We start from the raw sequence: 23,446 nt of genomic DNA on the forward strand, positions 1-23,446 counted from the left end.
TCAAACTCTAATGGGTGGGTTTTTCTTTCAAAAGTTGCATCCTCATGCACGCATGCATTTGTTGCAGTCACTGTGAAATGATTGTTAGTTATCACACTGTGTGGTACACATATAACTGGAATCCAAGAAATCTTCATGGGTACATATACCCTCGTTATGTGAAACAGTAATGAACTTGAAGACACACAACAAGTGTTATTATATTGAATTCAAACTTCTCTCTCTTCTCCAGCTTTTGTTAGTTTTAAAAGTCTTTATTCAAAAAACTTGGTCTCAGAATTTGTAGATTTTTTTTTTCTCATTACCTTTTACTATTTGCCAACAAACCAATATGTTACGTTTTTTCTTTCACATTTTCCTTTACCAGTAATTAACGTTGTTTATTATTCAAGAGTGATGATAAAAGTTTTGACACAAACAATACAATTTCAGGGTAGCTGGGAATTCAGATTGATTGGAGTGGAAAGAAGAGATGTAAAAAGACATAAAGTGATAGAAAGAAAAAATATATGGATTTTTTTAAAGGAAATGAGATAAATGAAAGAGAAAGATAGTGACTATGTATACAACTAAAGGATTTAAGGTTAACTTTGTAAATCTTAATACACTAAACTCTTCTTAGGATGATGTTTTTGGTGATTTGTTGTAGATGTGGACGACTAATTAAAGGCATTAAAGGATCCCGATACTTAATGTCTATTAGTGCGTGTCTTATTACTAATATAATATATAAATGTTTTGTAATTATATATATTATGGGAATTTTTTTTATTTTTATTACTATTGTATATATGTGTATTTTTATTTTTATCTTTATTATATATGTATTTATAGTTATTAAAATAAGTATAAATTCATATTTTAATGTTTTAATTCATTCTAAAAAAATAGTTGGGTTAATAAAAATTTATTAAATTATTTCAAATATGTAAATAATAATATTATGTATTCAAATTTTAATATTAAATATAAATATATATGTAAATATGATTTCTCACATAAGTTTATGATAATTAAATTTTTTTATAATAATATATTTAAAAAAAAATATATATATATATATATTATATTTTAAATATTAAACATTATGATTGAGATGAAGAGTGAAAATTTTGGTATATGCGTAAATGAGCTATTTTGCTTTTTTAATCGATATCTAAAAATTTTAAAAAAAAATTATGTTAAATTATGATATTTTTTTATTAAATTTTAATATTAAACATAATATATGTAAATGATAAAAATAAAAAATCTGGATAAAGAAGAGCGTCTGTTTCCACTAATATTATATAAATTACATTATTTTTTAAATTAATTATCATAAAAAATAAAATTATAAAAATAACATATATTAAAGTTATATACACTTTAATATAATAAAAAATGTGAAAATATGCGTAAGATTCTTTTTAAACAAATTGAATTTACTTCGAATTTGAACAAATAAAACCGTATTTACAATTAATTTTTAAAAAAACATAATTTTATTTAAATTGTATCACTTTTATTTAAAAAAAATCTTGATGTGAAATACGTTATGTCAATGGTCAATAATCAACTAGAAAAGTTTTATTAACACCATGAATAGTAAAAAACATACTGTTTATAGTAATATAATAATATTTTTTAATTAAAATAAAAATAAAATGAATAAAATATTATTTTATTAAGGTGTGAAGTGTATATTTTTACTGTTGAGAGTGTTAATACATCAGCACCCATAATCAACCGTCAAAACATATTCTTCTATTGAAAAAAAAAATTCTAATTTTTGCACCTAAGATATAAGAATATGTGTTGTTGCTTTTATAACATCTGATTGTGTTCAATCACATAGAAAAACAATAAAAAAAGGTAAGGATCAGTGAGACATGGTGAAAATGATTTTTAGGAATACGGGCGACACCAATAATAATTTATTAAGTTGTTGTTTTGATAGTAGAGAGACAAATAATAAATTTTACTTTAAATCATCTATGTCCAACCCTTGAATTAAAAATCATGTATGTAATGGTGGTTAATTTCACTACACCACCCTTTGTTACATACTCCCCTTTCTCTCTCTTTTTGGCATACTTCATGCAATCACCCACACTATTGTTGCCACCATACCTTCCAAACATCGCACAACGCTTACCACCTTCATTGTATGCAACACGCTTTCCTTTCAGCCATCAACTTCATTCAATCAACGACTCAACTCTTCCAGATTTCTCTCCCTACGTGCAAGGGCTTAAAACTGGAACACTTTGTTTTGAAGTATGTGACTATCAATGATTTTCTTGCATATGGTATGTTGTTTGGTTGCAGTACACCAGGAAGGTTGTCATGTCCATATTGCATGAATAATTTAAAGAGGTTTTGGTTGGACAATGGTAATAAGTTTTCTTGGTTTAATTGTCGTCATGAACTTTTGTCTAATGCTCATGCATATAGAAGAAATAAGAATGTATTTTTAAAGAATTAAATTGAATATTCTCAACCTCCATTGATATAAGTTGCGGATGATGTGTGAGGACAAGTTGCCTATTTTCCCAAAGTAACTGAGGAAGTACAATTTTCCTATCATGGTTGTGATGTAGCTCATAATTGGATAAAGCAAAGCATTTTGGTGCTGCATATTGACATAATATTGAAGTGATGCATATTGAAAAAAATGTGTTTGATAATGTCTTCAATACAATGATGGACATACAAGGCAATTATTGATTTTTAAAAAAATTGTCAAAGAAAGGAGTTAGAATTACGACATCTACCTAATGGAAAAGTTGTGAAGCCTAAAGCAAAAATTGTTTTATCTAGGGAACAAAGAGTTGTTGTCTTTAAATGGATTATTGAGTTGAGAATGTCTAAAATTTGTGTAGATGTGTGAACATTGAACAAGGAAGAATGATTGGAATGAAAAGTCACGATTGTCATGTATTTATGGAGGAGTTATTGTCTATTGATTTTAATGCACTACCAAATTAGATATGGGAACCTATAGTTGAGTTGAGTACATTCTTCAAAGATTTGTGCTCAACTATTTTGCGAGTGAATGATTTGTCACTCATGGAACAAAACATTTTCATCACATTATTTAAATTGGAATGATTATTTCCACCTACATTCTTCAACTCAATGGAACACTTACCAATCGATTTACCCTGTGAAGCAAGAATAGGAGGTCATGTTCAATATCGATGGATGTATCCATTTCAAAGGTAATATATTTAATTTATCAAAATTTCAACATGCATATTATATTGGTCTCATATGAAGTTAGTAATTAATGATATGACGATGTTGTTGGTTTTATTAGTGTCTAAGATCAAGAGGGGGTGAATTGAGCTTATAAATTTTTCGCAAAGAATATTGTTTTCAAAAAATCTTGACAAAAAGAACATATTGATTAAAAGTAAAATAGATTTAAATTTCTGATTACACGGGCACTTCCAAAAACTTAAAGAGATTGATTTTAGAATCAATGGATTTAATTTTCAACTTTACAAAACACAGACAACAAGCAGATTAATCAACTGTACCAACAAGATTAGTTAAGAAAGATTTTAAACCAAGAAATCCAACTTCAAATATTTGAAACCAGTCTTGGAAAGAAAAAAAAAATCTATAACAAAATTATTTAGAAGCCCTTATTACTTGTTTCATCCGGCCAATACATGCAAATTATGTTCTATACAAGTAAACAAGAATTTTCCAAAATCTTGAAGAACAAAGTATGAATCAGCCCAGAAACAACAAATTCAAATTTACTTCAACATATTTATTTTAGTGCAGTATATCAAAATTTCCAGAATTGCTTGCAGAGATTAAGGATAGAGAAGCACACAGTTTTTATATTGATTCACTCAACAAGAGCTACATCCAGTTCCACCTTACACCAAGGTGGTTTCCACTAAATCAAAATAAACCTTTACAAAACCTCTTGGTTCTTGAACTCTCCAAGAACAAAGAGAAATTATGCTAAAAAACCCTATTTCAACACCACCCACACTTCAAGAAACCCTATCAATAAGTGCAATTACAAACATGCAAGAAATCAGAAACAGATCTCCCTTTATGCAGTACACTGTGACAAAATCGGATATCCTTCACCAAGAGTCACTAGCATAAGAAAACTTGTAGTTTTTTTATAAAACTTTTCAAAAACCAAAGAAGGATTTCAAACCACCACTGAAAGCTTCTTGAAACTATATGCAAAACGTAATTTTTCAGAAGTCTTTTAACATGAAATACACCTTTCCTTTTATAGCTTTCGGATTGAAATAGAATTTCAAAAAATAGTTAAAAAGTTGTTATCAAAATAACATATTGAAATTTAAATGAACAGATTGTTTTTCGAAAATACAGTTGGTGGTTGTTTAACCACTTCCAAATCAGTTGCAACGACAATGTTTAGCCAAACTGACTTTGATATCAGAATAAAGCTTTTAAAAAGGACTTAGCAATTTTTGCATCAGTACAAAAATGAATCTATTGTTTTGTAAAACAACAAATTTATTTTGTGTGCAATAAGCTAGTTTTGAAAAACTTAAAACAGTTTTTTATAAGAACTTTGTAAACAATCCTTGTGCTTGAGCTCATCATCTTGGTTACGATATATAAGATAGATCACAATGCAAAAGGCATATTTAAACAACCTTTAACCTTATATAGATCGTAAATTACATAACAACAAGCTTCAAAGTGATTTTCTACATCAAACACACTCTTTGACATGTTGTGAAGAATCTTCATCTATCTTCAACAGATGTATGTTATATTAGGTACTTGAATAAGTTGAAAAAAATGGTTAAGAAAAAACATGTGTTGAAGAGTCAATATGTGAGGCATATCTGGTGCACGAGACTTCTCATATTTATTCATATTATTTTGAGTCTCATATGTAAATAGTGAGAAATAAAGTAAGTTGCAATGACGATGGAGGTGAAGATGAAGAAGCTCACCAAACATCAACCATTTTTAATCATCCCAATCACTTTAATGGAACTTCTTCAAAAGTATTTAAATAAGAAAGAACTCACACATTTGCATGTATTACTTAACTGTGAAGAAGTGCAACCAAAGTACCTAAGTTGATTATGACTTGCATATTTTAAGCATGTATACAGTAACTAACATAATGTTATGTACAAATGTTAGAATATTCAAACAATTTCAAGAAGCAATAAATCCAAACATCACTCAAAGAGAAATTAAGGCTATGGATGGTTTCAAACATATGAGTATTGATTAATAATAAACCAATCATAACATTGATAGTATATGTTTTTACACTTGCTTGCGACTATATTCAAATTCCTCTCGTCTTGTCATACATTTAGGTTCATGATAAGAGCAATATAGTTCAAAGTCAATTTTTGCATGACTTAGCATGGTGTCCAAGGAGAAAGGTTCTTAGTTGGCGTATTTATTTTGTTAACGATTTAAAGTTTCATACATAAAAAAGGGAGCATTGAAAAACAAACAATCAATGATGTGGTTTGTGTTAAGGGGTAATCATAGTGAGATGAAGAAACTTATTATTTTATTAAAGAGATTATGCAACTTCATTACATAGGAGAACCAACAAAACAATTAGTTCTATTTAACTGCCAATGGTTTGATTGTGAAATGAATCATTGTGTAGAAGTTCATAAGGAATATGATAATGGGGAGGTTCATCATCGTAAAGGGTATTTGAATTATGATCCTTTCATACTTGTAGCAAATGCAATTAAGGTATATTATATGCCTTATCCTTAAAATATTAAGAAAAAAAACATATAAGTGGGTTATCATTAAAACAAAAGCAAGAAGTATGGCTGATAATCAATATATATTGGAGGTTGCATATCAAGATTGCCTTTTGAATACTAAATTTGTGTCAAATGATGCACTACTTGGTCAACTAAGAGATGATGAAGGTAGATATGAAGAAGTAGTACACAATGAAGATGAAAGTGATTTTGATTGTAAATATATATCTAATGATGCTAACAATAATATCGACGATGATAATAAATTTTATGATGAATATGATGATCTAGACATGTTTTAAAATACATTTGGTTAACTCTTCATATTAATCCACATACAAAATATATCCTCAAAATTTGGTTAACTTTTCATATTATATATTATATAGAGAATTATGAAAAAGTACTGATTAAATTTAAGTGAATGTATGTATTATGAATATAACATTATATATTGGCTACAATTTTTTTCAGGTAAGTTATTAAGAACTTATCAGTACACTAATGACATGTGAGTGTTATTTTACCTATATTATATAACAAACAAAGTGACGTAATTTTCAATTGTATAATTAATCATATGTATTAAGATTTAAAAAAAATCGAGTTAACATATTTTTATTTCATATTTAATGTGTTTTAATTTTTTGATAGGATAAATTTTATAAATAAAAATCAGATAAAATTTCCAAAAAGCAAAAACAAACAGAAAATAAAACTTTAAAAATTAATAAATTTTATACTTCACATAACATGTATTTAAAAGCTCTATCAGTGTCCTGATAGCCTAATCAATTTCTAATTAAGTGAAGAATATCTCAACTCAACTAAAGGAATTGTATTATCCCAGCCACGTGCCGCGCGCGGGAAAATCTCACTGTACAAACACCCAACAAACAGGCGGGAACTCGTTAACCTTTCACTCCACACTCTCCCACGCTTCCAACCTTCTCTCTTCCGATTCCAATGAGCGCCTCCCGAAAGCGCGCGGCGGCGCCGCCGAAACCTCCGCCGTCGAAGCAAGCCTTATTGACTCAGGAAGAGGACATGGACGAAGACGTGTTTATGGAGCAAACCCTCATTTCTGAAGACGAAGAGTCCATGATTCTCCGCGACATCGAGCAGCGCCAGGCCCTCGCTGCTCGCCTATCCAAGTGGGCGCGTCCTCCACTATCGGCCGATTACGTCAAACAAGTCGGTGAGTATTTTCAGTTGATTTTTTTTCGTTTCTTATTTGGTGTTAGGGTTTTGTTTTCTCCCGTCATTAGTGGAATTTTATTGATTTGTGCTCTGAGTGTCTGTTTTTTGCTTTTAGTTTTTCAGCAGCTGGAGATTGATTACGTGATCGGGGAGAGTCACAGGGAGTTGCTGCCGAACTTGTCTGGACCTGCTGCCATTATCAGAATCTTTGGAGTTACGAAGGAAGGTCTGCTCGTGTTTCTGCTATCTTTATGCTACACAATTTGGTTTCTTAGACAATTGGAGATAAATGTTGCTGGTTTGTTTGTTTATAGTGTTGTGCGATCTCGTAGGGAAGAAAGAAAACCTGAATGACCCACTCAACGAACCGTTGCTAGTTTTAGAAGTTTGAAACAATAAAGAGAACGATAGTAGTCGATGATGTGTTTGAGCGTTTCTGTTGGTTTTCTATTATTAAGTCAAGTGTGGTTTACATTAGGAGTGTTTGGAGTTTCGTTTGGTTCAGTTTTTGGGGGAAAACTTGTAGGCACAGAACCAGTAAGTTCTTAGAGGAGAAATTGATTAAACCAAATCAATCTCAATTGTTTTGGTTCAGTTCTGCCATGTCAGTTTTTGATCAACCACTTTTTCTTTAATAAACACTAAGTTGACTTCACTTGTTTTTACACGATCCACTATCAACTAATTGCCCCTAAGGCTTATTATTAAAAGCATAATCAATCGATATAAATAAAAAATTAATGTAAGAACTTTCATGACAAGTAGAAATCTAATCTATGAATATGTTAATTTTGGGCAATATATGCATAGATAGCAAACTACACAATTTTATTCTGGTTCTGAAGCGGAAAACTGAAACAAACTGTATGTATGCTTAAGAAACCGAACTTAGTTGGGTTTGTTAGGTCTTTTGGTTGCCAAATTAAGATTTATCAACCTAGTGCACAGATAGTTTGTTTGATTCCAGATATGAAGTGATGAATGTTTCAGAAAAGGGCAAATTGATGCTTTTGACAAACTTGTGCTGAATATATTTTTGTATAGCCCAACATCATGTTTGGATTTTACTTTCTTGCATACTCAGGTACCTTGCATAATTCATGTCTGGATTTTCCAATGGTTACAAATGTCAAACAATGAATTTTGTGCCTAGAAATAATCTGTTTTGAGAGAACTAGTCAAGTGTTTGTTGAAAAAGTTAGTAAAAATAAAAATTATATATGACCTATCATTGTACTTATGATTATGGCTCTCAAGTCAGCCATGCAGCACCTTGTAGGAATTATATAATTAACTTATATTTTGCTTGTTTGTCAGGACACAGTGTTTGCTGCAATGTTCATGGGTTTGAACCATATTTCTACATCTGTTGCCCTCCTGGAATGGGTCCAGATGATATCTCTCATTTTCACCAAACACTTGAGGTATCTGGTTTAGTACCTGAAAATACATTTTTTTTTCTGGTTTTTAATGTAGGGTTCATTTATTTAACTTGCAAACTGCTTTTATTACTTGCTTTTGTCATGCTTCAGGGAAGGATGAGAGAAGCCAATAGAAATAGTAATGTAGGAAAATTCGTTCGCCGCATTGAAATGGTGCAGAGGAGAAGTATTAAGTACTATCAGCAATCTGATTCCCAGTCCTTTCTCAAAATTGTAGTTGCACTCCCAACAATGGTTGCCAGCTGCCGTGGTAAACTTATATATTTTAAATAGACATTCTATTTTCTAATATATTAACCATCTTATCAAAAGTCAGAAGTCCAGAATTACTTTATTTATGTTTAAGCTGCGTTCTTGGTTCTTATTGGCTGTATTCTTAGTTTGTTGTGTTATGGTCTCACACACTTTGGGCTAAATGTTAAATCTTAGCTTCATGCATCTTGCACTAGTATGTCTGCATTTTTTTGACAGTTGTCTTTGTTGAATTTACTTCATTTATGAATCAATGTTTCTTACCAATATTTCAAAACATGTCAGGTATTCTTGATAGGGGTATTCAGCTTGATGGTCTGGGAATGAAGAGCTTCTGGACTTATGAAAGCAATGTACTTTTTGCCCTACGGTTCATGATTGATTGCAACATAGTAGGTGGAAATTGGATTGAAATTCCAGCAGGAAAATATAAGAAGATAGCGAAAAGCTTGTCTTATTGCCAGTTGGAGTTTGATTGCCTGTATCCTCTTTCATGTGTCTATCTGTGTTAAAGGGTTATGGGAGTATTAAAATCTTTAGATATTTCTGTTCTCCCCTTAACAATATTATAGGTATTCTGATTTGATTAGTCATGCTCCAGAAGGGGAATATTCAAAGATGGCTCCATTTCGCATATTGAGTTTTGACATTGAGTGTGCTGGTCGTAAAGGTCATTTTCCCGAGCCTAGCCATGATCCTGTTATCCAGGTCTCTTTGCCTTCTCTTTTTGCCACTACAAATTAGTGCACTGTGTTATTGTTTTTCACCTGAAAATTCTCTTTTCTTTCAGATTGCTAATTTGGTTACTTTACAAGGAGAGGACCAGCCACTTATTCGTAATGTGATGACCCTTAAATCATGCTCTCCTATTGTTGGTGTTGATGTGATGTCATTTGATACGGAAAGAGAAGTCCTGCTAGCTTGGAGGGTAATTTCATTGTGTGCTTATCCATTTTTATACTTATGAAGCATAAGAATTTCAGCAAACCCCCCAATTTTTATTCACAAGTCTCCCTAAATAAACTGTTTTTTGGATATGCAATTAAATAACTGACATCTTGCATGTTTTGTTTCATAGGATGATGTTTTGTAGTTCTTATAACTTTGGCAATGGTCATTGCCATTAAATATCTTTGGTTTCTTAAACTTGTATATCATGAGTCAATTTGATATTATTTAACTCATGAATGGATTATAATCTTTTCTCTATTACACCCTTATATTTTGATGGAGGTGTTCTTTTTCTTGCAGGATTTAATTCTGGAAGTGGACCCTGATATTATTATTGGATATAACATCTGCAAATTTGACCTGCCATATCTTATTGAGGTGCTGACATGACTTTTAAACAGTACACTTTTAGAGTTGATAACTGTAAGGTTCTGTTATTTAAAACCAAGTTCTTGTGGTTATTGTTTTAATTTAATTTGTTATTTTCTTGTTTTTTCAGAGAGCTGCAAACCTGAAGATAGCAGAATTTCCTATTCTTGGCCGTATTAGGAACAGTAGAGTTCGGGTAAAGGATACAACTTTCTCGTCAAGGTAAGGAGATATAGTCTTCTGTCATGTACATGTTTCCTCATTATTTTATAATAGTCGTAGTCTGGTGGATTTTTAGGTTTTGTTAGTTTCATCAACTTTAATGAATATAGAAACTTGATTTCTAAAATGAATCCTGCATTTTACATTCTTAACATTTTCAATGACTTTTGGAATTCGTTTCTTTTTCCTTTTATTTTCTGAGTCCATGTCATTTGACTATCTACCTTATTGATACTTGATGGTTTTGTAGGCAGTACGGGACCAGGGAAAGCAAAGAAGTTGCAGTAGAAGGGAGAGTTCAGTTTGACTTACTCCAGGTTATGCCAATATTGTTTTGCTTTAATTGCCCTGTGATGGACTCTCTAAGTTTATTGCTTAACAGGTTTATTTGTTATGTTTCCATTTGCAGGTTATGCAGAGAGACTACAAATTAAGTTCGTATTCACTAAATTCTGTCTCAGCACACTTCCTTTCTGAGCAGGTAAAGTCATTCTTTTGACATCATTTCAACAATTATTTCCTCCCTTTATTGTGTATTGGCACAATGGTAAGGCTATTGCATTGTGACTTGGAGATGATAAGTTCAAATCTGGAATGCCTCTCTTCTTAGGGTATAAGCATGGTTATCAAACTCGCAAGTCAACTCGTTCGAATTTACGTTCCCACTCACCCTGGGCGAGTTGACTCGGAAACAAACTCGTTTTTTGATCAAACTCGGTAAACTCACACTGAACTCGTGAGTTTGCAACCGAGTTGACGAGTTAAGAGGGTTTTTCTTTAAACCCAAAACGACCCGTTTCTGAACCCAAAATTAGACAAACTCACATTGCCAACGTTAGGGTTTGCTCGCGTTCTTTGTGGTGGTGTGTCTGTTTCAATTGTGGTCGTGGTGCGCTGTTACGATTGTGTTGGCGTTGGTGGTGGCTTTTGTGGTGGCGTTTGTGGCGACGTTCGTGATCGTGTTCCGTAATTGTGATGTAGCGTCACTCTGTTTGTTGTGGTGGTGCGTCGCTCCGTTTGTCCTGGTCGTGGTCATGGTGCATTTGTTTGAGTTTAGGGTTTTCTTGGCCAAGAGAATATTGAGGGTTTTTTAAATCTGCTGGGAAGTTTTTTTAAAATTTGGGCCGTAAGAGAGAATATCAATTGGAGAATTTTTTGTCAATTGAATTTTATTTTAATTTCAGAATATTCTATTTTTAAATTTTTTGTTAATTTAACTAGGCATAACCCAAGAACATCCCCCATTTATTAAAATAAGTAAAAATGCTCCAGGATATAATGTTTATATAGGACCCAATTACATAATGTTTTATAATATTTATATTATATGAATTTATTTATTTGAGATATTTTGAACTTATATAATTCTCATTCACTACTAAATGTAGTTATTTTATTAATATAATGGACTTTTGTTTTAAATATTTTGATTAATTGTATGATTTGAAATATTTTTTTCATACGAAATAAACTCTTACGAGTCTAGAGAGCCTCCATGAGTCTACGTAGTCTCTCGAGTTTGATAACCTTGGATATAAGGTTGTGTACATGTACCCTTCTTCGATCCCATTAAGTGGGATGGGAGCCTTGTTCACTGGGTCACCCTTTTATTCCTTTATTTTCTGTTTCAAATACATCTTGGAAGTGGGAGCTGTTAATGGGATTTGGATCATGGTTGGAAAGTACTATTAACACATCTTTATATTAATATATAAATACTATACCTGTCTAGTTATAGCAGTTGATGAAGTTGCTGATTTACATGCATAGACTCATGATTTGATATGAGGATTGGCCATTTCAATTGGATTGCAATGCAGTTGTTATTTTACAGATACGCATTTCAATTGGTCTTTTTATTTGCTATTTGTATGTTTGCATGTGTGTCTGTGCTCTTTTTCTGCATTTTGACTTATTTATATGCTTACCATTATCTAGACAGCTTCTTTTGCTGGAATCTCGTCTTTGTTCTTGGATGTTATAGTGGTTGTCAATTTATTAGCTTAGTAACTGCTTGTTCATATAGTGCAGAAAGAGGATGTCCATCATTCTATCATATCTGAACTTCAGAATGGAACCCCAGAAACTAGGAGGCGTCTTGCTGTGTATTGTTTGAAGGTTTGCTTTCTGGTTCTTTTGTCCTAGGATGCTTTATTGTCATCTTTTTAAACTATTATTGTCTATTTTTTCTTTTGTTTCCTATCTAGTTCTCACTATTATAAATGTTGAAGTTGACAATAATTACTTTGTAACTCAGTTGATGATGAAAATTGTGATCTGACTGATTGTGAAACAGTTTTGGTTTGCGTTGCTTGTTAGTTTTATGGAATACTTCTGTGTGGGACGGATTTACCATGTTATTTAGTGACCCTTGGCTTCTGTTGGGAAGTTGTAAAGAAGGCTCTGTTTCATTTCTCCTTTTGATGTGTAACAGATAAGGAATTTTACTAAATTTTGTTGGCCAAGCTGTCACTTAAGTTGGCAGTAACTAATTCTAACCAACTGATTCCAGATATTATTTGACAGTAATATACTAAGAAAAGTTTCAATATTATCCTATTATACTTAATAATTTAGCTTTAAAAAGTTTTATTGTTTGTGATTATTTTCTGGGTGAATTGCTTGTGGTTCTTTAACCTATTAAAATGTTGTGTATCAGATATGGTGAATCCATTATCGGTATTTTACGTGTTAGAGAAATTGACCATTCAAAATTCATACTCTGCCCGTCAATGTGCAGGATGCATACCTCCCTCAGCGACTTTTGGATAAATTGATGCTCATTTACAACTATGTGGAGATGGCTCGAGTAACAGGTGTTCCAATTTCTTTTCTACTTTCCAGAGGCCAAAGCATTAAGGTAAGCGATCAAAGTTCCTTTTTAATTAACAATGCTGAGAATCACTTAAATGATTGACTCATTAAATTTGTATCAGTAATTCCTTGTTTTCTTTTCTTCCTTTCCAGGTACTTTCACAACTTCTTAGGAAGGCAAGACAGAAGAATCTGGTCATTCCTAGTGTCAAACAGGTCGGGTCTGAACAAGGAACATTCGAAGGTGCCACTGTAAGTTCATTCCTTTCTTTTTCATATTCATTATTTTAACGGTTAATAGGCGTTTATTAACTGATTCTTTCCACTTTCAATTTCTATACATTCATGTTTGTGTGTATGCATCTTCTAATATGAAATGAAATAGATTGTATTAGCTACCCATTCATACAATACAACTATTCGATGCCTTGTATTTTCTGAGAATTTTATTTATATTTTGTCTCAACAAATTAGATTATATTCGGAATTGAGCATGAATGAATTGGATATTCAAAGGCTCATAGCATCATGAACTCTTTACAGCAAGATTGCATTGCATTAAAGTTGTCAAATTTGAGTCTATGGTAACTCATTAAGGTTCTACAAACTTAATACTTTACCTAAAATAGTATTAAAAATACCTAATCATGTATCGAAACAAAATATCCAAGTGACACAATGGACAAATCACTGAAATACAATTATCCAAGTGGATCAAATGAACAAGGGCTTCACATCTATTACCTGCATTTGACTGAGCCTACCAGAGTTAAATCGAGTGTGGGTATCCCTGAGCTTTCGAGTGAGTTGCCAGTTTGTCAACTATGCTTTGTATAATTTTCTCCTCTATATTCATGAAACAATCACCTTTGTCAATGTATATTATTTTTGGTTAGATAGAAATTAGGATATTGTATTTTCACTTTACAGTTGGAACAAAGAAAGACAATTCTGCTATATAGCATTGCCTTTTTAGTTTAGGGAAAGTAGGTAAGAAAATAACTTTATCCTAATAATGACAAATGTACAGTGAGATTTTATTCTGATTTAGTTTCTTGATTTAAAAATGTTTTGAACCAGGAGAAAGATCTCCTAGGGTATCCCCTTTACAAGGGTTTCCCATATTTGGCACATTAAAGCTAAAGCTTAGTTCTCAATTGATACAAACTGAATGCCACCTTGATTAAACTAAACGCCCTATTCTTCCATCCTCTCCAACTAACAGAATTTTCTAACTGTTGATACTTTACTGTAACTAGTAACTATTGATGTTTTGGAATCCCTAACATGTTGGGCTTGTTTGGTTTGAGATTTTTTTTTTCTATTTTTATATCCCGTTTTTAAGGATTTGTGGAGACAATGAAAACAGTAAACAAAGTGATTTTTTTAAATTATTTGTGAAAATGGAAATAGTAAAAAATATTTTCTTAAATCAATTTGGTCCTTAGCTATGAATTGGAAATTTTATTGTTAAAATGTTCATATGTTATGTACTGCTTAAGCAAGCCTATAAACAAAGATCTATACAATCTGGATTTGCAGTTGTTTGTAGATACTTGTTATTTTTCCCTCTTGTTCTTCTGTTAATGCAAGAAAATATTGAAAACATGCTCAAATTTCAAGTTTCTTTATTGACAGAGATCTACATAAGTTTTGGAGTTGATTCACTAACCTTCTCCCTTTATTTTCCTTTTGGACATTTCAGTCGTCAAGTTGTTGCCTTTTGATGCATGATTTTTGAATTACAACTTGCAGGTATTGGAGGCAAGGGCTGGATTTTATGAAAAACCAATTGCTACGTTAGATTTTGCATCCCTGTATCCATCTATTATGATGGCCTATAATTTATGTTATTGCACACTGGTAAATATTTATTGTTTTGTTAGTTTTGCTTAAGCATCTAAGTTTTGTTTCTTTAGAAAGAAATATGGATATATATTACTTTATTCACCGGAATAGTTCAGTTTTTTTTTTCTATGTTAACTATTCTTTAAGGTGACTTCTGAAGATGCTCGCAAGCTGAACATCCCTCCGGAGTCCGTGAACAGAACTCCATCTGGTGAAACATTTGTTAAAGCAAATCTGCAGAAGGTATGTTGTTTGAAAAATTACTATTTTTCCTTTTTCTTTGCAGTTCTATGCTGATTTCATTGTAGAGGTTAATGCTTATATGAAGTTGAGGCACTGATGTAATGAAAATAAATTCAGGGAATACTTCCTGAAATACTTGAAGAGCTATTAACAGCCCGAAAAAGGGCAAAAGCAGACTTAAAGGTATCCTTTCTATACTTGTGAAAATTGACGTTGGGTTTAGATTGTTTTGCTGTCAACTGTTTTGATTAATTCAAATCCACTAATTGAATTCTGTATATTATATGTGCCTGTAAATGATTTCTATCAAACATCTACTACAGGAGGCGAGGGATCCCCTGGAGAGGGCAGTACTAGATGGTAGGCAGCTGGCCCTGAAAGTAAGCCGAGCCTCTTAATTTTGTGTCTTTTTTCCTTGTCCTTTTGTCTTTTGGTATTTGTTCATTTCTCACTACTGCTTTGTGCGTTTTAATAACTGTGTTAATTCAATATTTCTTGGTATTGATACATTTTAAACTCCATTTCTACTTACTTTTGATCAGATTAGTGCAAATTCTGTGTATGGGTTTACTGGGGCTACCATTGGTCAGTTACCATGTTTGGAGATATCATCGAGTGTAACAAGCTATGGTATTGCTTTCATCTCTTAGTTTGTTTGGTGTGTGTTTCTAAATTATCTTTTTGTTGAATGTAAATAGCATCTCCATTGATTTATGATGTTTGATTGGATGCCTCTAAAGGTCGACAAATGATTGAGCACACAAAAAAACTTGTGGGAGATAAATTTACGACACTTAATGGCTATGAGCACAATGTTGAGGTATAATATTTATAAATTTTATTATTTTGATACCTATCATACTCTATGGGGTTTCATGGGCTAGAAGTCGAAGCTATCTTAGGTTTTTATTGGTCCTTATTACTGCATTCTAGTCTGGGGAATTTAACATTGAATCAACAATATAAACTTTCTATCCTTGCCAATAAATTTTACATTTCCAGTTATGCATTTGTTTCTTAAATTTAATGTAGTCGTATCTTTTCCTTATATGCTTTACCACCATAACAATGACAAATGACTTGCAAAGTAATGTCATTCTTGCTACTAGGTAATATATGGAGACACAGATTCAGTCATGGTACAATTTGGTGTTTCTTCTGTAGAACAGGCTATGAACTTGGGGAGAGAAGCTGCCGAATATATAAGTGGAACTTTCACAAAAGTAACCGTTTATTTAGCGTTTTATTTTATTCTTTTATGATAGCCTGTGAAAGTGATGGAGTTCTAAACATGAAAACTGTATTGTGTTTTTCTTGAATTATTTTTATGGATCACTTATTTCAACAATATGAAAAATGTTCCTTTTTATATCTTCTCCAAACAATGAAGTAACAATTGATTCTGAAATCACTGTGTTTTGTTTGCTCAAGATTCAAATAAAAATGAGCCCCTCATCCTACAAAGCAACATTTGATTATTCCAATCATTCCCCTGATTCTTCAAATATGGAACAAAAAGTTTCATATTTTTTCAAATAATTTAGATTCAACAATTGTAATGTTATTTCTGAATTTATATTCATGTTAATTACAACTTCACAAAAATTGCAGCTAGTCTAAGGTTTTAGTCTGCAGATTGTTTAAGCTTCAGCTTCAGTAAACCTAATCTTAATTCTATAAAACTTATTATTTTATTTGCTACCTTGATTTGTCCTTATTTGTTGTCGTTTTGATTGTGAAGCCCATCAAACTAGAATTTGAGAAGGTTTATTATCCATATCTATTGATTAGCAAGAAGAGATATGCTGGTTTGTTTTGGACAAAACCAGACAACTTTGACAAAATGGACACTAAAGGTAAACATTACTCTTTACCTTCCTCTGGATTTGCTGAAGTGCCTCTTAAACTAAATTTTCATTGAACAGGTATTGAAACAGTTCGAAGAGACAATTGTTTGTTGGTAAAAAACCTGGTGAATGATTGTCTTCACAAAATACTGATTGACAGGGACATTCCGGGGGCTGTCCAGTATGTCAAGAACGCAATTTCAGATCTTCTCATGAATCGGATGGATTTATCTCTGCTGGTTATTACAAAGGTGGAAGTATATTGAATCTACAGACCATGCAATGGTCTCTCTTTGCTATTTGCTTTTAGTGGAACATTCAGATATTTGATGCTGAGTGCATTACCAAAATAATTCCTCTGAACTTGGCGCCAACATGCTTGCTTTAACAGGGTTTAACAAAGACAGGAGATGATTATGAAGTAAAGGCAGCTCATGTTGAACTTGCTGAAAGGATGCGCAAGGTTGGCTAGATAATCAAATATATATGTGGTTTTGTCTTTACCCATTTTTATTTTTTTGGAAAATTAGATTCTTGTGGCAAAGGAAAAAGAAGGCAAGGTTATAGTACATGATCATTTGCTCTATATGTGCCAAAACATCAAATGGTATATTAGAATTACACTTGAACTATGTAGGGAAATAAGAAATAATTTATTTATAAAAATCACACCAAGTACATTCTCAGTTCTATTTGTAACAAACAATCTCTTTAAAATACAAAAGTATGCTAAAATAAATAAGAAGTTTCTAAAGATATTATCTCTTAATCAAGTTTGGATATCCTGAAGATATTCTAATAAATCACTATTTACAGCAATTACCATGAATTATTTTTAATTTTGATGTGGGATTCTATATAGTCACCTCTCAGGTCCTGTAAATTAATGTTTCAAATGTTTGATAAGTTATTTGTGGAACTATACAGTATTGTTACTGGATTGAAAACTGTTTTAGGCTTATTGAGTTTGCCATGTCCCAGCTTGGTAGGCCGCAAATGTATTTGATTTGATTTTGTAATTGACAGCGAGATGCTGCCACTGCTCCAAATGTTGGAGATAGAGTACCTTATGTAATTATCAAAGCTGCAAAAGGTGCAAAGGTAATACCACATGTTCCCCTCTCTTTTTTATTATAGTTTTTTAAACATTTGTTTAGATTTTCTCTTGACTAACATGTGTAAGAAAATCAGGCGTATGAGAAATCAGAGGACCCTATTTATGTTCTAGAGAACAACATTCCTATAGATCCTCAATACTATCTTGAGAATCAAATTAGCAAGGTTGGTTTATCCCTTTCTTAGATGTTCTGGATTTCCAAATTGCTGTTCTTTATTAGCTTCATTGTATTGCAGCCGATTCTGAGAATTTTTGAGCCAATTCTGAAGAATGCTAGCAGAGAACTTCTCCATGGAGATCATACAAGATCTATTTCAATTTCTACTCCGTCAAACATTGGCTTATTGAAATATGCTAAGAGAAACCTTACCTGCATTGGCTGTAAAGCTGTACTAGGGTATCTATCTCCCCCTCTTTTCATAGTGTTGTCTTAAAGTTCCGGGTTGATTTTAATTTTATATATTCCCTTTCTTGTGTTTGCTTCAAGATTTTTGTGAAGGAAAGACACAACAGGAACTATGAAGAATTAACATTTATGCACATGCTAACATTTTCAATAACTAGGCTGTATATTTGAGAGATTTCCTATAGATTTTAAATATTTTAGAACTATAGGCCAGCAATATATTATAGAATTGTTATGAACCCTTTCATGTTACCAATTTACTTTAAGAAGACATACGTTCTTTATGAAGATGAACACAAGACCCCAAAAAAAAATAGCACATGTTCGGGGACCATTCTTTCAGAATAGTTGATTTAATGAATTTCCTGTCGTCTGTAAATTTTATCCCTACTTTTCAAAATGTTTCTGTAGATACTACCTGTGAGATAACATTTTGTGGAGGAGGTGGCATAGGTTTGCTCTAGAAATTGAAATTTTGATTTGGTTTCCCGGAGTCTTGTCAGGAAAGCCAGATTCTTCAGGTGTTATATATGAATCATAAGACTAAGAGACTAAGTTTTGTGATGGAGATTAAAACCTTTGCAGTTTACACCTATAGGCATCAAGTTGTATTTCCACTAGTGAAATACCTGATAATATTTATGTCTTGTGTTGAAGATTATTTTTATGAATTATAATGTACAGTATATGTCAGTATTCTGAAGGTCTCAAGTTTTTGTTTTATTTGGTTCAGCAAGGATCTTCACACAGTCTGTTCACATTGCAAAGGAAGGGAAGCTGAGCTATACTGTAAAACAGTATCTCAAGGTAGGGCATCCGTTGCACTCTGTTCAATTTGAAATGGTTTTTGGTTTTGTTGTACTGGATGGTTACAGTTATTTTTAATTGGACAAAACTCACAAAACAAGTGGTGGTGTACTTGTAGTGTCTGAGTTGGAGAAGCTTTTTGGGAGGTTGTGGACACAGTGTCAGGAGTGCCAAGGTTCACTTCATCAAGATGTTCTCTGCACCAGGTATGTTCATTTAGTGAAATTGCTTCAGGTTCTCAAACTTTTGGTTTTAAGAAGCACCATATTACAGTATTAATTAATTATTCGCTGATTTCTCGTGTACTATTTTGTTGTAGTCGGGATTGTCCAATTTTTTATCGACGAAAAAAGGCACAAAAAGATATGTCCGAAGCAAAATCGCAATTGGACCGGTGGAGTTTTTAAGTTTTGCCAAGTCAGTTTTTTCTCTATTTTCTTCCATATTCGGTCCTTTGTCTTCATACTGATCTCGACCATGAATTGCATCCATCCCATTAATCCAAAATCCAATATTTGCAATAGAAATCACTGGAACATTTATCTTTATATGTAGGAACTAATCTAAGGTTTTATATTCTAAAATAGAAAATTTGAGGTTTAATTTTGGTCATCAGATTGTATTTTTGAGTAATATTTGAACTTTCTCGCAAGATTCTGCAACAATGATATAGAAATAATGTATTATTTTGAAGAAAAAAAATCTTTTGACATTATGACTATTAGTAGATTATGAAATTTTTTATACCCTTGTAATATTTTTATTTTAAAAAAATAATAAGTAATATAAGGATCTAAAGTTTTTTAGTATTTAGCATTAAAAACAGTGAACGAAATTTCATATTTTAAAAATTTCAAATTAAATTTTAATAGGAAATTTATTTTTAATAGAAAAAATTGCATTTACAAGATTCTTATAATTAACATTTATACCAAAATAAGTTTTTAATAGAAAAGATTGCATTTACTTTATGTTACATTCATCTTATACTTATCTTTATTTTGTAAAAATAAAGGAACACTTATTTCCCTTATTTTATTTAAAAATAACATTAATTATAAAAATTAAAGTTTTAAAATTTATTTTTAAAATTTAAACACAAAATGAGTGATTTAGTTATATAGAATTTATCTTTTTTAAGTTCTTGAAATAAAATTCATGTAGTAAACAATTAGGCTCTGTTTGTTTTCATGGATGTACTGTTCACAAGGAAAGAAGTGAGGGGATATTAATTGTTTGGATTCATTGTTTTGCAGGGAAAAGGAGAAGAGGATATACCTGTGAACATTAAATATCCTCTTCCCTCAAAATGAAGAGATGTAGAGGGAGAATCACATCAGCTGTAATATTTACGAATTTACCTTCATTCATCTACAAGGGTTTTTAATATTAAAAAACAATATTTTTTTTATTTATATAAGATGTGATTTTTTTTTCTAGTTTTATAGTATATATTTAATATTTTAAGAAATTATTTGAAATTTTCTTTTTTATTTAATTTGTTGTTACGTTTATATTAATATATTTTTTTATAATTATTATGTTTGAGTTTTTAATTTATTTGATAATAGTTTTTTATGAAATTATTTTTCATTGTTAATTATGTTATATTTTATTTAGCAATTATTTTTTATTACTATATGGTTTTTAATAATAAAAAATATTATCTTTTATTTATATAAGATCTGATTTATTTTTTGATTTATTTTCTAATTTTATAATGCATGTTTAATATTTTAAGAAATTATTTGAAGTTTTATTTTTATTTAATTTGTTGAATATATTTTTTTTCTAATTATAATTTTTAAATTATATATGTTTATATTTAATATATATTTATTTTCTAATTTTAATTTTTAAATCTACTAAATATGTAAAAGTTGTTTATTTCTAAACAAAAATAACTCATTTCATTATTAAAAAAATTTAATAAACAGAAATAAATTTGTAAAGTAACATTTAACAATTTAAAAAAAATAAATAAAACTCTTTCACAACTATCATATCACTCACAAACACTTATAAACTTTTTTCACACATTCACTCTAACATATTTCAATTTAAACAACCTCACTTCTCAAATTCTCACACATCTACTCCCTCAAATCTTTACACATCCACTCCTCAATCCAAACACACACTTAATGTTTAATGTTTGATTTATTATTTGCCAAAGCTAGTAACAATTATATATAAGAATAGTATCCATTAGGTTGGGAAAACTTGTTAGAGAAAAAAAAATATCACTCTAATTTTGAAATAAACATTCATCATCTTCATGTTATTGATAAAATAAAAATAGTACTTTTTATTTTATTTATATCTATACTTGAATTAAAATTATGCATAAATATAATAATAAATTAATAAATTTAATCATATATATATATATATACATATATCAATTTTCTATTAATATTTTTGCTTGAAAATATAACTTTTTAAATTTTTGTAAGGTATTTTAAAATTTTGTTGGCAATATAATTTTTATGATATTTTAAATATATAATAATTAAACCATTTATTTTTTATAAAACAACTTATTTTTATTAAATTTTAACCAATATGATGTTTTAAACAAAACAAAAAAGGGAGAAAAGTTTCATTTTATTAAAATACACGGTCATAAATGTCATTTACTTAAAACATGAACAAAATGAATGTTTATTTACAAATTAAAAAAGATTGTAAATTATTTTATTAAAAAATTAGAGGAAGCAGGTATCTATTTTAAAACTGTAAGTGGTATGTGTCTCGGAAGTTGTAAATTTTCCATTTAGATGTCAACTGTAGATATTCATTAATTAAATTTAAGTTTATTTTTTTTTGGATGAGAGATATGAAAGAATGAAATTTCATAGTAACGGAATTTATAGAAAGTATGATAATTACATTTTATTATAAAGTTTCTTAAAATTATTTTATTATTAAGTTTAAATGTTTAATAATCAATTCGACACTAAATTATATTTTTAAAGATCAAATTGATACTAAGTAGTAAAAATTTTTAGGGATCAATCTAACCTTTTACATATTTATTGTCTAAATCAAATTTTTTTTTCAAGGGCTAAATTGTTATAATTTTCCACTTCCATGAACCAAAATGTCCATTTTAAGTAAGTTGCAAGTTGTTACAATCAAACTTTTCTGTTTTAGTTTGTTATTAGTTGCAGGTCCTTGTCGTGCTAACTCAATATTCTCTTTTCTTCATCTATGTTTAATTTATGTTGCTGATAAAAAAAAATAAAAAATAAAAAATGTTTAATTTATGTTTCTATTATTTCTAGCTAACGGATCTCAACCTAATATTATCGAACCCTAATTTTTTGGTATGTTGAAACTGAAGTTTGTTTTATTAATTGTTACTTAGTTATAAACTGTATTATGTATAATTAAAACTGTCATTTTTTTGTTAATCATTTTATTACTAAAGGTTAAGTCATAAAACCTCTGGAGATGATATGCCAGGCTCTCTGACAATCTGTTTCTATTACTGGATGAGCATGCAGCAAAGAGCCTAATTTCTTGCAGAAATTTGGTTCATGTGCAGAATTTGACCGTGGGGATCTCCGAAGTCAATGGACAAAAACTGGTGTTGGTGTTCGCCACAATCCTGACATTATTATCTGAGAGTAAGCCCGCAAATTTTGGTGATTGAAAGATTTATGTGGAATACTCAAATGATAATAAGCTATAGTTATGGGATGACATCAGCCTGGTTAAAAGCAGTAATTTGTTGGACTATTTTGATATTATATTTTTTAATTCTAGGAATATTGAAATGAGTGTTTACAAAGAGATGCCAATGGGATGAGATTATAGATGTTTTACGTAGAAAGATGGTGGTAGTCACCCATCATTTGAGTGGGCTGTACAAACAGTAACTGATGCGTGTTCTGATAAGTCAAAGATTTTGTAGTCTCATGTTTAGTTATTAATACATTTTTTGTCTACATAAAATAGAACAAATAACGATATCTTCAAGTCATATATCAAATGCTAATATTTGAGTTTTATACAATCTTCTGTTGGAGATGATATAAAATTTTAGGTAATAATACGAATAAAATATTTGTTTATCTTAAAAATCTCATTTAGTGTATTATTAAAATATAATTATTTAATTATACTTAAATCAATTTTTTTAAATTTTAAGAAGTTATAATGTAAAAAAAATTATTGAACGTTGT

At 30.6% G+C, this 23,446-nt stretch overlaps 1 protein-coding gene across 5 annotated transcripts; it reads left to right on the forward strand.

Moving 5' to 3' along the window:
- The first annotated feature begins 6,582 nt into the window (after nt 1-6,582).
- LOC137820375 (DNA polymerase delta subunit 1) lies at nt 6,583-23,171 on the forward strand. Of its 5 annotated transcripts, none has more exons than XM_068624434.2 (31): nt 6,583-6,936; nt 7,054-7,164; nt 8,256-8,362; nt 8,471-8,630; nt 8,918-9,113; nt 9,205-9,340; nt 9,423-9,560; nt 9,884-9,961; nt 10,083-10,174; nt 10,425-10,491; nt 10,584-10,655; nt 12,206-12,292; nt 12,915-13,034; nt 13,142-13,240; nt 14,744-14,851; nt 14,984-15,079; nt 15,197-15,262; nt 15,403-15,459; nt 15,622-15,709; nt 15,820-15,899; nt 16,189-16,302; nt 16,821-16,935; nt 17,005-17,177; nt 17,318-17,389; nt 17,953-18,027; nt 18,118-18,207; nt 18,280-18,440; nt 19,183-19,256; nt 19,375-19,462; nt 19,576-19,673; nt 22,766-23,163. In XM_068624434.2, exons 1-30 carry the CDS (start codon nt 6,705-6,707, stop codon nt 19,661-19,663), a joined length of 3,240 nt encoding a protein of 1,079 aa, XP_068480535.1. In that variant the 5' UTR covers nt 6,583-6,704; the 3' UTR covers nt 19,664-19,673; nt 22,766-23,163. The 5 variants fall into 5 exon arrangements, with proteins under 5 accessions (XP_068480535.1, XP_068480534.1, XP_068480536.1 ...); XM_068624433.2 differs by lacking the exon at nt 22,766-23,163 and adding an exon at nt 20,513-20,794 and having other exon boundaries at nt 6,587-6,936; XM_068624435.1 differs by having other exon boundaries at nt 6,600-6,936; nt 22,807-23,171.
- The last annotated feature ends 275 nt before the right edge of the window (nt 23,172-23,446 follow it).

This window comes from Phaseolus vulgaris, chromosome 9 (assembly GCF_051622355.1).
Source record: "Phaseolus vulgaris cultivar YP4 chromosome 9, ASM5162235v1, whole genome shotgun sequence".
Lineage (NCBI taxonomy): Eukaryota > Viridiplantae > Streptophyta > Magnoliopsida > Fabales > Fabaceae > Phaseolus > Phaseolus vulgaris.

Coding starts and splice junctions, on each gene's coding strand:
- LOC137820375 (XM_068624434.2), top strand. CDS start 6,705: ATGAGCGCCTCCCGAAAGCGCGCGGCGGCGCCGCCGAAACCTCCGCCG. Junction 9,561..9,883: donor AAGTCCTGCTAGCTTGGAGG/GTAATTTCATTG, acceptor TTTTTCTTGCAG/GATTTAATTCTGGAAGTGGA. Junction 15,900..16,188: donor GCTATGAGCACAATGTTGAG/GTATAATATTTA, acceptor TCTTGCTACTAG/GTAATATATGGAGACACAGA.